Source organism: Rhagoletis pomonella, unplaced genomic scaffold (genome assembly GCF_013731165.1).
Source record: "Rhagoletis pomonella isolate Grant_MI unplaced genomic scaffold, Rhpom_1.0 Rhpom_scaffold_00002, whole genome shotgun sequence".
In the NCBI taxonomy this organism is placed as follows: domain Eukaryota; kingdom Metazoa; phylum Arthropoda; class Insecta; order Diptera; family Tephritidae; genus Rhagoletis; species Rhagoletis pomonella.
The window spans coordinates 101444450-101458289 of NW_023458556.1; the positions used below are offsets into that span (position 1 = coordinate 101444450).

The following is a 13840-nucleotide window of genomic DNA, read 5'->3' on the forward strand; positions in this document are numbered from 1 at the left end:
TGTTTTTTACTAAATACCAGGAATAAATATTTAATAAAAAACTATTTCATTTAAGCTTAACCAACTTTTAGTTGCTCGGAGCTTATTTTGGAAATCTCAATGAAATATTTTCATAGACGGTAAATGCAACCCTGGGCGCATCATTAATGAGCTGAAAAACCAAAACAAATAAAAAAATTCCATCTGATCCAATATTCCCAAAAATTATAAAAGCAAAACAAAAACAATTTTTCCAATTTATGCACTGGTATTTTTATTATTGCAATACAGTTTCAGCTCTTCAAACATTTTCCACTCTATGCTTTTAAAGCTAGTAGTTTCCGACCCCATTTGCTCGTTTTTTTCAGTTCTGAATTTAGGCTAGGTTTTATGGGAACTTACTGTGGGTGCATACAGACCACATTTTGTAAATATGTACATACGTATATATGTATACACTTCAACTGAATTGTGAGATATTTAATTTTATTTTATAATGAATAATGAATTTAATTGTTGAAATTTTTTATGTTTACAAGATGTAAGACAATTTTTAATTTCCTTTATATATTGCATGCTTTAGTTTTAATTCTTTTTAAGTTGTAAAGGTGAAAATAGGCCTCCTGAGGAACCGAGCACCTTAAAAAAAATCGGTAACGCGCCTAAAAGCATACCTCACAGGTGGTGTGGAAATTATGAAATGGTTATTGGTATTTTCCATCTCAAAAGTGATCATTAATTTGAACGTTATTTAAGCTGCCTTTACACGGTCGATTTTTGTCGTTTAACTAAAATCTACCCGTGTAAATTGCAATTCAACCGTAAAATGTAAGCGGTTTGGCTGGTCGATATCTCAGTCGATTTTCCAATCGACAGAAATCGACCCGTGTAAAGTCAACTTCAGTAATTTTTTAATTTTCTTTTTTTTTTTTGCTTGGGCGCCTTTTGAAGATGTGCCAAAGAATTTGTCGCCTTAAATACAAAAAAAAAAAAAAACAATTTATTTAAGCGATCTTGCGCAAGTTTGTTGATCTTATGCTCACGGCTACCGAAAACACCAACCTCAACGTAGTGATTAGCCTTCTTGCGCAAGCCTCGGTTTGATGTGTTGAGCTTGAATGGCATCAGGAAGTTGAAGGCTTTCTTGAAGCGGGTTCCAACAGTGAATATTTCGTGCGCCAAATAAACATCGCACTGAATTTCGTGCGCTTTACGCAATTTGCGTTCTATCACAAAGCTGCCAGAGATTGGGACACGTTGATGGTTGTGCTTGACAATTCCACGTTTGTACATCAATTCACGAACTGATTTAAGATTTGGATAACCCGATATAGGGTTCGGCATACGTAGCATATTAATGGTTGCCTTGTTCAATTTGATGAACAAACGTTTTTTAATGTGGCGAAAACGGAACAACAGTAAAACTTTACGCACTTTTGATGCAACTTTGTTGATACCGCGGATACGGATCACAAAAGCCAATTTGGATTTTTTAGACACGTAGAATTGGCTGCGTTTTTTTGCAACACGGCGTCCATCACGGAGTTTTCTTGTTTGATATTTCTCGGCATGCACCAAGTTTTCACGTTTACGGAGTGTAATCGCAGCAGAGCGCTTTAGTTTACGCTTGATCAGGGTAGCAGTTTGCTGGCATGCTTCTTGCTGTACTTCAGCTTCGACTCAGGGACGGGAGGCAGCTTCCTGGAAGGTTGTCTGCCCTTTGCTTGCGGTTTCTTACTTAGCACATTGAAAAGGCGAAAAAAAAGTTCGCAAAATGTTTGGAGCAGATCGTAAATGAGCCACTCGATTTATACCATTTCTATTAAACAATTTAATTAAATACTTTTTAAAACATAGATATGCTGCAACCAGGCACTTACTTTCCAAATTCCATCCTGTTTATCGGCATAATTTTCCAAATATGCCAGCTACTTCATTACTAATAACTCCATTTTCAAACTGCGCTTTCTTTGTTGCCTTAACATATCCTAAAAAGACATAAATTTACATTAAAGGCCCTGTGCCAATTGATAGAAAATAGAAAATTTTGACGGATCAGAGTAAAAATTTGACACTTCTCGTGGTGAATACGAACGTCAAAATTTTACCTAGCTCATGGGGCTAGGTAAAATTTTGACAGCTTATAACCATGTATACACATAATATTGCTTGGCGGTAATAAGGAGTGAACATGAAAATGAAAGCTGAAACAGCATAAAAAAAGCGTACGTTACTTGCAATTATAAAATAAATATAAATTTTAAGAATTTCAGCAACACACAAAAAATAAAGCTTTCGCACGAGCGTTTGTTTGGTTTTTCAACTGTCAAAATTTTACAGAAATGTGAATTCACCACGATGCGATACAGAAAGAACAAGGACCAGGGATGTAATTTTAAGTAAATCTATTATTCAGTGGCAAGCCGCAGAGCGTTCGGGGCAGCAATATTAATTTGTATCAAATATAACATTAAACGGTGGTTCTAATACATTTTTTGATATTATTAACCAGAGTACATACATTATATGGTATTTCTTTCAAAAATTAATGTACTATATGAACTTTTTTTTCAAATATTTCTTAAGTTTCTTTCATGAGTGCTGAAAAGCAACCATGCGTGTAAGAAATTGTGTGCTACCTAAAATTTCACCTCTGGAAACTTTATCCCCATAAAGGACTTCACCACAGTTTTTTTACTGGATATACTGAGGTCTAACATTGTACATTGAAGCGCGCACAACACAGTCGCCAAACTGTTGCAAAGTAGTGTACCGAAATGTATGTATAAGTGAACATTTTTGAATAAACGTGACTCCAAATTACCAAGCGAACCGTCTATTCCTACATTAGTATTTAAAAAAATCAAAAAAATTTACTTTAACCATTGATATCTTCCTTATCGTTGAAATCAGCACAAGTTCTATCGAGCCACATTTTTGTTTTTTTTTCATAGCATAAAATCCTGGAGTACGGGAACAGGCTAACTGTCGGCAAGCTGGTTGCAGGTTTGGATTATCAAAGACACAAACCAGATTCGGTAAAAAAAAGGTTGCATTCGCTTTAACTCCAAATAAAAGAGGTGTTTGAGGCGAGTTAAACGAAAATTATTTGTATGGCAAACTCCGAGTTAATGAGTAGTGTTAACCGTTTAACTCCAAAATGGCCCTTAAACACGAGTTAATGGCTCAACGTGAACATTAGGGCGGGTCAAATTTATTTTCTACTTTGTTTCGCCGACTGACGTATTCCACTGGTAATTCGGAACAAAAAAGTCCATGGAAGCATAGCTCTAAAATGGATTTCGAGCCTCCTTATTTTTAATTTTAATTATTAATCCCCAACCAATTTCCTTTTTTATATTTGGTAACTTTTTTTTAAGAAAATGTGCACATTATTTCAAGGTGAACTAGAAGGAAGTTTCTATTAAACCATTCACTTTTCCCTTATGCATTATTTTCATTTTACTTGTAAGATCATTCGACGTTAACCGAATAAAAAACAAATAAACAACCGCGAAATTCGCAAAATTGTTTTTTATTAAAGGCATGGAGCTATATTTATACTACAATATAATATATTACAAAATTTTGTTTAAATCTTTTTTTACTTTCCATTCGAGGTGTTTGCTTTCTACTTTCCACATCCACTGCCATAATACCCTCTCGTTTATGTGGTAAATCACCAACCAAATGTTCGTAGGGAATATTCCTTGTGAAAGGCGGCTAAAACAAAATTTCGTCGTCATTTAGGTCTCTCATATCTACATAGCTGTTGCAGTTGAAGTTTATCTTTGGTTTCTTGTACTTTCGCAGCTCTTCTGAATCGTATATGTTATTGCGAAAATGCAGTATTTTTTTATTGAAAGGTCGCGAATTGCTTTTCTATCATCGAATAACATACTTAACAAGATGTTTTCGCTATGTGAATAAAATGCGTTATTTTGTATAACAGAATTTATAATTTCGAGAACATCATCATTCAAAAATCGAGTCCAATGTATGAATTTAGATAACAGCACACTACCATAAATTATTGAATTCTAATACTTTATGTTAAAGTACATTGGCACATATCGTCGTTTAAAGTGCAAAACCGCGTATCAACAAAATGCAAAACCGCGTATCAGCAAAATGCAAAACCACGTATGTGAGGTTGCATGAATTATTTTTTAGAGAGTAAAAACACTCATATTTCAAAATGGTTCTCTTTTTTATAAAGAAATCGCATATCTGGATAGTATATTTCAGGACGAATGGATAAGGATTGAGCCAAGAGCTTGTGTGAGCAAATCCAATTTTTGGCAGCCAATGTCAGTTACGCGGTTTTGCAGAATGACGATATGCGGTTTTGTAATCCAACGAGAATGAGCTATTTTTCCAAGCTTGATATTTGCTAAATCATTCGAGCAAAATCCATTAGATATAGCATTCGCCATTTTGTATAAATATTTGACATCGGTGGACAATTATCGTCCCTTTTCTTCTGTTAAAGGCGGTGGCATATCTTGTAATGGATCGGTTCGAAATCAGTTACAGCCGGCGTAATGGCAGCTCATTAATATGGAGGGTTTTTTTTTTGTTTATTATTGGTATGTTTTTTTAATAGCTTGAAAAAAATAATTGCGACAATTTTTAATGGAAAGGTAGGGAAAATCGAAGTTTTTCCTTTAAAAATAGTCCAATTGAGTAAATTTTGCATGCTATGCTCTCTAGCGGAGGGTTTCGAGAAAAATCAACATCAAAATTTAATTTATCGTAAAAAAAATTTAACCAAATATAAAAAAAGAAACAGGTATGGGATTATTAACTAAAAATAAAAATAAGGAGGCTCGAAACCAATTATAGAGCTATGCTTCCATAGACTTTTTTGTTCAGATTTGACAAGAGAATAGTTCTGTCGCCGAAACAAAGTCGGTTATATTTTCTAAGAAGAAATTGACCCGCCCTAGTGAACATAGTATACGACTTACGGGCTTAACACCAAAAAATTCCGAATACATACATATTTATATGTAATACTTCTATATTACTAGTACAATATGATCGCAATGTGTTTTCAATTCGAAATCAAACAAAGACAGCCTATGACAATTTTGGTGATTGTAGAAGTGTACGTATATATTTGTAAACTACTACATAGAATGAAGCATGATACAAACATTACTCGAAGTCAAGTTTTCTCAAGTGGGCCACCCAAAATTGACTTCGATTTTTTTTATTTCATTGACCGGTTTTGAGAGTTAAAATGGTGTTCAAAATTGACACCAAAGATTTTACGCTAATTTAATTTTATTCAGGAGTTATTTCAAACAAAGCTTTATGCAGGCTTTTACACTTTTTGAAATATTTCAGCAGCCATTCATTCGAATCTTATGATTTTTTGACAGCAGTTAGAGAACTTATTGGGCAACAAAATAAAGTAGTCAGTTTGTAAAATTCCGATTCTTGTTTTATAAAAAATTTGATTTTTTTAATCAATTGATTTTTTTACCAACTTCTTCAAAAAACATTATTTGCGCTAAACATTCAATTTTACTTTCATAAAAAAAATTACTGTACATTGATTGACTTAAAGCTGTTTACCAAAAAAATGAACCAAGTTTAAAAAAAATATATACAAATGAACTGAAAGGCAAAAAATAATAATAATTTGATAATCCTTGATTTGATACTTAAGTTTGAAAATTTTATTTTTTGCTTTTCAGTTCATTTGTATTATATTTTTTTAATCTTGGTTAATTTTTTTTGGTAAAAAGCTATAAGTCAATCAAAGGTACAGTAATTTTTTTTTATGAAAGTAAAATTGAATGTTTAGCGCAAATAATTGCTTTTGAATTCTTTTCCTAGGTATATGAGAAGTTGGTAAAAAAATTTAATTGATTAAAAAAATAAAATTCTTTATAAAACAAGAATCGAAATTTTACAAACTGACCACTTTATTTTATTGCCCAATAAGTTCTCTAACTGCTGTCAAAAAATCATAAGATTCGAATGGATGGTTGCTGAAATATTTAAAAAAGCTTAAAAGACTGCATAAAAATGTGTCTGCAAATAACTGGCCAAGAAAATAAAATTAGCGCAAAATCTTTGGGGTCAATATTGCACAGTTTGTTAAATTTCAAAATCGGTCAAAGAAATATAAAAATCGAAAAGTCAATTTTGTGTGGCCGACTTTAAAAACTTGACTCAAGGTAAAATCATTTTCTCAATTTCTGGCATTCTCAAGCATTTTAAAATCATATAAAATTTAAAATAGAAAAATGAAATAGTTCACAATTATTGTTGTTTGAGATTGAAAATGAGATGTGTATGTGAGTTTGAGTTTTAAATTGTAAAATTATATTGCTTGAAAACGTCAGGCTTCCTCTTAATGGTTTTCCCTTGTAATGTTTTTATCATAGAATGCAGTACCATATCATAATTCAGGAAATTAAATAAACAAACAAAACTTTAAGGTTTTTACGTTTCCTTCCAGCCGCATACATATCGAGCCCTAACCTCGATTGCACAAATGCTTTTGGAGCTTCTAAAGCATTTCTGCATCAAAAAGTAAGTTTTGAAAAAAAGTTTGTATTATTTTCGCGGTTAGGGCTCGATATGTCAACTTTCTCCGATGCTCTTCGTTCTTAGGAAAAACATACACCGAAATGTTTTTGAACTGATAATAAATATTTACGAGGGATGTTTTTAAAGTTCTGGGAATTTAGCTGTAATTTTTATTATTTTGTTAATTTTCGTCAATATTACAATGTAGTTTTTCAAAGTATTCTCCATTTAACTGAATACATTTATTCCAACGGTAAACCAATTTTTTTAAGCCCTCCTCAAGAAACTATTCCGGTGTCTCCTCAATCGACTTATTTATGGCACGTTTTACGTCAGTTAAGCTTTCAAATCGAACACCCGTAAGGGTTTTTTCAAATCTGGGAACTGGTGATAATCACTTGGTGCAAGATCCAGGCGGAATAAGGTGAGCGCGAAAGCAATTCCCATCGTAAATCGTTCGAAACATCCTTCGTTTTTCTTGCGGTGTGTGGTCTTCCTTTATCCTGTTGCAATAACGGACGCATTTGCAACTTTCCAGACCGTTTTTTGACCAGTGCTTGTTGCAGTGGTCCGCTGAATAATTTCTGATGTTTTCGCACCTTGCTCTTTGAGATTTTTTTGCGTCTTCCATATAAAAACAATGCTATGAAAACGCGTCTATATCAGTCGAACACCTAAAATCAGACTGAACAATATTGCACTAGATTGTTGCATACACATGTCAAGACTTATGCCTATAAATTCTTTGGAAACATCCCTCGTACATACATATACATATCGTCGTTTAAAGTACAAAACCGCGTATCAACAAAATGCAAAACCTCGTATCAAAATAATGCAAGATAATGTAATGTATGTGAGGTCGCATAAATTATTTTCTAGAGAGAAAAACACTCATGTTTCAAAATTATTCTCTTTTTTATAAAGCAATCGCATTTCTGGCTAGTATATTTTAGGACAAATGGATAAGAATTGAGCCAAGAGCTTATTGAGCCAAGAGTTTATGTGAATTTTTGGCAGCCAATGTCAGTTACGCGGTTTTGCAGAATGACGATACGCGGTTTTGTACTTTAACCGACGATATATATGTAGTTAGCTCTTATCACACACAGCGAATCCCATAAAACCATTTCAATCGTTTAATTACATAGACAAATTTTCAGACTTAAGATGTTACGACGCTTAACACGTCTTGTGAATGCGGTAATTGCTTTAAAAGAAAAATGCTTTTTTTAATTTCATTTAATTAGTAGAAACTTATTTTATTTTTTCTGTTTTTTTAATTTAATTTTCTTAATTTTTAGATTATATTGTTTTAATAAAAAAAATGTTGTTTACTTTCTTTTAATTTTCTTTTCATTCTGAATTTTTATTGATTTAAAAGAAGTAATCGTTTACTAATTTTATTGTTTTTAGGAACTTATTTTATTTTTATTTTTTTATAATTTAGTTTTCTGTAAATTTTTAGATTATATTATTTTAAAAAGAAAAATAAATTTTTTTATTTTATTTTCAGGAACAGTTTTATTTTTTATATTTTTTTTGTGTTTTTTTTTTTTTAACAGAGTGCCGACTCACTGCTCAGACATGTATGTATTTATGTGAGCGTTTTAGTTTTTGCCATATTTTTTCAAACATGTTTGAGATATTCAGAAATATATTGATTCTGCACCTTCAATTATGTGATTTTTTTATTTTCTGCCTTGCTGCTAAAAAGTGACAAAAAGAGAAGCAATTTTTTTTTGTTCTATGTAGTAGATATATATGAGAATTTACAATGTTAATAATTTTTCATAAGTGAGAAGACCGTAAAAAAATATGTTTTAAAAGCGCACATAATGAATCCAAAAAATTTACTAGCTATGATATCACATGAATGAGTGTACAAATTTTTTTAGTTATTTTTTCTAAGCATTCATATATGTTTTTTTTTACGGACGTTGGGATAGCGCACTATTCACCAGTGGCCCGTATGAAACTCCGATGAAGCCACCTCCGCGGGACTGCTTTTGCATTTCATCAGAGAGGGGCCATGGCATACAGAATACCTCACTCCATAACAAAATTTCCGTATTCCCTCATCCACATTTGTGATAAGGGGTTCAGGAGCGTTTTGTCGTCTGTGCTTCGTGGAGAGATTCCCTGTGGAGTAAAAAACAAGAGTGAAACACAATTAATGTCAATTACTTCATTTATTTCACTGATTACAGCCTGACTATCCGGCGGCGTTGTTCCCTTGCTCTAAGCTCAGGCATACATAACAACCGATTGTGTTACTTTACTCAAGAGTTTCCTTCGATTCTGACTAGGACCTCCTACATTTGCCATTAACCTAGCTAACGAACTATGGACTGTAGCCGCTTTCTTACTAACCGTTTCAGTGTATATTTTGTATGATAACCTAGCGTCTATCATCACACCTAAGTATCTTACTGCTGGGATCGTCTCAAATACATACCCTTTTACATTCAAAGTCGTACTTTCTTTCTTCTTCCTGCTTGTTATAAGTACTCCTTCAGTTTTCTGGATAGCTAGCTGCAAGCCATTATCCTTAAGCCATTCGTCGACCAAGTTGGCAGTACTTGAGGTGGCCGTTTGTCTGTACACCCTTAATATCTTTCGCTACGACAACTAGCGCAATATCATCAGCATAGGCAATTATTTTAACACCTTTTGGAACAGGTAGGCGTAAGACTCCATCGTAAGCAATGATCCATAGCAACGGACCGAGGACGGAACCTATGTATGTATATTAGATGATTTATTCTGCTAAAGTATTTCAGATCCTCCCTCCGGCAGCAGAATATGAAAATAGGACGCTAAAGACCTAACAAAATAAAAAAAATTTGATTATTGCAAAAACTGAATGAGCTACTCCGAAAACTGCGATATATAAGACTGTTTTGCTGTTACTTTGGATCCTTATATAAAAACACATTCATTTTACACAATAAAGAAAAAAAAAATTCCCAAACTCATGAAGAATAAGCCGCTAAAGCGAATGGCGTACTCAGTTAAGTACCCACGCGGCCTAAAGTGACAATTTGGTACTATTTTTCACGAATTTTCAAATTTATTCGTTAGGATTTTCCAGATAGTCACAATTTTTCCAAAACTAATATATTTAAAATTGTAGCTAATTTAATGTGGTCATAAAAAAAGTTGACAGGTTTTAAATAAAATTATATTTGAACTAATAAATTAGATTTACGTAAAGCCATGTCCGACATACATACTTTAAATTTTTTTTGAAATTTTTAACAATGTCGTTTTTGGATGCTAGGTAGGGAAACACTTCCTGATGCGCCTCTACGAGTTGAAAAACCATCTGTTTCTCGGTCTCGGAAGTGGTTACTTTTTCATTTAACTTTGTTGCAATAATTTTTTTCACTATTGCTTCAGCGCGTAAATAATTTTGGTTGTTTATCCATCGACTGGAGTCAATTTCCAAAAAATTTTTATAATTTGATGCGTCCACAAATAATGCCTCAAAACCTGTCTTTGTATTGTTATTTTTTTGTATTTTTATATTTTTTTTGGATTTACGAAGGTGAATTAGCCGACGCAGAACGTGCTCCCGAGTAGGCAACGTTGATTTCAAGAAATTGCGCAGTGTTTTCTCTGTAGTTAAAATTAAGTGCACTTTTCTTTATATGTATTAAATTAATGAAACCTACCATTTAGGAAGTAACTAGTCTTTGTCGTTTTCTCCATTATCGCTTGCATCAATATTGTCTATTTTTTTTTGATTATGTAAGATAATAATGTTATTATCAGTCGTGAATATAGATTAAAGTATTCCACATTACGACAGTTTTATCCACTCCTGCTTTGGCTTTTAAATTTTATTTTTATTTTTTAATAATTTGATCTAAAATCTGTTCACTTTTTTAAAAACTACATTAAATTAGCTACAATTTTAAATATTTTAGTTTTGGAAAAATTACTACTATCTGGAAAATCCTAACGAATAAATTTGAAAATTCCTGAAAAATGTTACCAAATTGTCACTTTAGGCCGTGTGGGTAACTTTTTGGTTAGTTGTATTAAAAACTGAGGACGCCATTCGCTTTAGCGGCTTATTCTTCATGACGTTGGATTTTTTTTTCTTTCTTGTGTGTGAATGTGTTTTCATATAAAGATCTAAAGTTATAGCAAAACAGTCTTATAAATCGCGGTTTTCGGAGTAGCTCATTCAGTTTTTGCAATAATGAAATTGTTTTTCCATTTTGTTAGCTCTTTAGTGTCATATTTTCATATTCTGCTGCCGGAGGGAGAATCTGAAATACTTTAGCAAAATGTATGGAGAAAATAAGGCATCTAATGCACATACATATGTGCACATACATACATATACATAGGCTGACTTCCCAAACCTATCAATACAATATTTGGAAATTGTTATACTGCGGTATTCAAACTGTTTGTATATGCAGAGTTGCGACACATTGCAACCATAAACAGTGCATATTTTAAATATTCAGTATAGCAATGAACAATTTTTCTGAATTTTCCATTTCTAAAACACCAATGCTAACCAATAACAAACGAAGCATCAACTTTGTTTCTGATGCAGTGATTGCTCTAGCGATGCGTTTCGATAACTTTATGGAACCTTATACTTTGTACGTATGCAAAGCAATCGACGCTATGGAAATCAGCCATAATACATACATACATACATACATACATACACCATTTTTTGTTTTTTTTTTACGAGGAGCAAGCATCGAAAGCCTGTACCCGTCAGTGTGGGACTTTAACCCGAACTAAGCCTCCTACTGTCCAAGTACCGAACCCCCCGGTACCACCGTCAAGTATTTCGTCGGGAGGCGGTTGAGCACTAGGCTCGCACATTCGTTCCAGTCGGTTGTACTCAGTCCTGGGCTACACCTAGTAGGCTTTGCCACGTCTTGTTTAAAGAGAAATACCCTTTTTTTAAACTATTTATTTATTTATCTCTTAGATACAACTTATTATCTTCGCTTTTATAGGCAGTTAGAACAAATACCTTAAAATGACGGCATGCCTTATGCTGGTATTGCATTGAGCAGGCTTGCATAAGAGACGAGTTTCAGGCCCGTATACGTATGTATGTATACTGCCTTTGCGGTTGGAACGGTCTAGGTTCCGATCCGCACCAACGCGCCGAAATTCGAAACTGCACTTTATTTGCGGCTGGAACGCCCTAGGTTCCAGTCCGCGCCTATTATCGATCGCGCAAATTTTCGAGATTGCCACCTGGGCGGCTGGAACGCCCTAGGTTCCAGTCCGCGCCTATTTTTCGATTGCACAAGTTTTCGAGATTGCCACCTGGGCGGCTGGAACGCCCTAGGTTCCAGTCCGCGCCTATTTTTCGATTACACAAGTTTTCGAGATTGCCACCTGGGCGGCTGGAACGCCCTGGGTTCCAGTCCGCGCTTACGCTTTAATTGGTAAGTTTCATGCTCAAGGGACGGTCTGAAAGCACAAGTTTCTTAGCTGTACTACTCGGGCGGCTGGAACGGCCTAGGTTCCAGTCCGCGCCTACGCTTTGGTTGGTGAACATCATAGTTTGGTCACAGTCCGCGGCTATGCTAAGAGTTGGCTTAATCACGGGTGATACGCCGCTGTCTCTCTAGGTCCCTCAGTTCCTTCAAAATTGAAGTTAGTGTGTGGCTGGTTGATGCCCATTCACTGGCTCCTTTCACCATATAGGCGACTATGGACTGTGGCGTAAACACCCCTCCAACAGCTAGTTTCAGTTGGTTCATCTGCCGATGGAATCAAGGGCACTCAAAGAATACGTGGTGCACATCTTCTTCCACGCCATTTCGACAGAAGTCGCAGTACGGGTCGTGCTCATGTTTGAATTTAAATAGGTATGCCTTAAAACAGCCATGACCACTAAAGAACTGACTAAGATAAAAATCTACTTCGCCATGCATTCTATCAAGCCAGGATACCAGATTTGGTATGCAGCGATAGGTCCAACGACTTTTAATCGTACTATTGCACTTGTTTTGCCACTCCGTAATGCTGCTTTCCCGGGCTTGGCGTCGGTCTAATTGAGTTAGACTACGCGGTGTGGATGCAAGGACCGTCGATTCTCTCGCCAGTATATCTACGGGTATCATACTGGCGATTATGAAAGCTGCTTCGTCCGACACTGTTCTGAAGGCGCTGCAAACTCGGAGCGCGCATAAACGGTATGTTGAGTTGACTCCGCGGAAGTAGGCTGGACACTGTGCCGCGTTTGACCAAATTGGGGCCGCATACAGTATTTGGCTTTTAACCACGCTCGCTAAGAGTAAACGTCTGCGCTGTTTCGGTCCTCGCGTATTAAGCATTATTCGCGATAGTCCCGTGATAGTTGAAGCTGCTTTCTCTCTCACATAGCTCAAGTGGGCGCTGAAAGTAAGACGCTTGTCTAGCACCACTCCCAGGTATTTAATTGTGGGTTTCGTTATGATGGTGTGGTCGCCAATTTTTAGCGCTACCTCCTCTAGTTTCTTACGACTCGAGATAAGTATTGCTTCTGTTTTTTGCTCGGCTAGCTTCAGGCCGAAGCTATTTAACCAACTTTTAATCACGCACGGCTGGAAAACCAGTACTTTAGACCCCGACTCGTTTACCAGCATGCTACCATCCACCGTTTGCCAAGGGTCAGCAGACTCCCTGGCCGAGCACCTAATGGCCGATATTCGCGCAGCATGCGATGCTTCAATGGCCAGGAGAACTTCCTCCACGTATCGTCATGCGGTTTACTGGTGGAACGATAACATAGCGGACCTGCGAAAGAAATGTCTAAGATGTAGACGAAACGCTCAGAGAGCTAGGGAAAGAGACAACTTCGTGGTACTTCGTGCGGCTTATAAGAGTACACGCGACGCACTAAAGAAAGGAATTCAAGAAAGTAATGCGTTTTAGAGCTTTGCGATGATGCTGAACGGAATCCTTGGGGCTCGGCTTACAAAATTTTCTCAAAAAAGCTGAAAGGCAGAAACATGAATCCGACAAACGCTGCATACCTAAAGTCCGTTGTGGAGACACTATTTCCTGTACAGAGGCCGTTAGTGTCCACTATGGATGGTGATCCGTTGAGTGTTGTTGACCCTGTAACGGAAGAAGAAATCACACTCGCAACAGCTAAAGTGGAAGTAAAGAAGGCTCCTGGCCCCGATGGCGTGCCCAACATTGATCTAAAGCTTGCAGTCCAGCAGTACGCTTCCTCATTTCTACAATTTTTTAATTGATGTTTCACGAATGGAACTTTCCCTCAAATCTGGAAGAGGCAAAAGCTTGTTTTAATACCTAAGCCTACAAGTTTTTAATG

General features: G+C 35.6%; 1 protein-coding gene across 1 annotated transcript; it reads right to left on the bottom strand.

Moving 5' to 3' along the window:
* Positions 1–12290: 12290 nt before the first annotated feature.
* LOC118756506 lies at positions 12291–12854 on the bottom strand. The gene has a single exon (XM_036491267.1). It carries the CDS (start codon positions 12852–12854, stop codon positions 12291–12293), a length of 564 nt encoding a protein of 187 aa, XP_036347160.1.
* Positions 12855–13840: the final 986 nt, after the last annotated feature.

Excerpts from the sequence above, each read along its gene's own strand:
- LOC118756506 (XM_036491267.1), bottom strand. The coding sequence starts at position 12,854 with ATGCTTAATACGCGAGGACCGAAACAGCGCAGACGTTTACTCTTAGCG.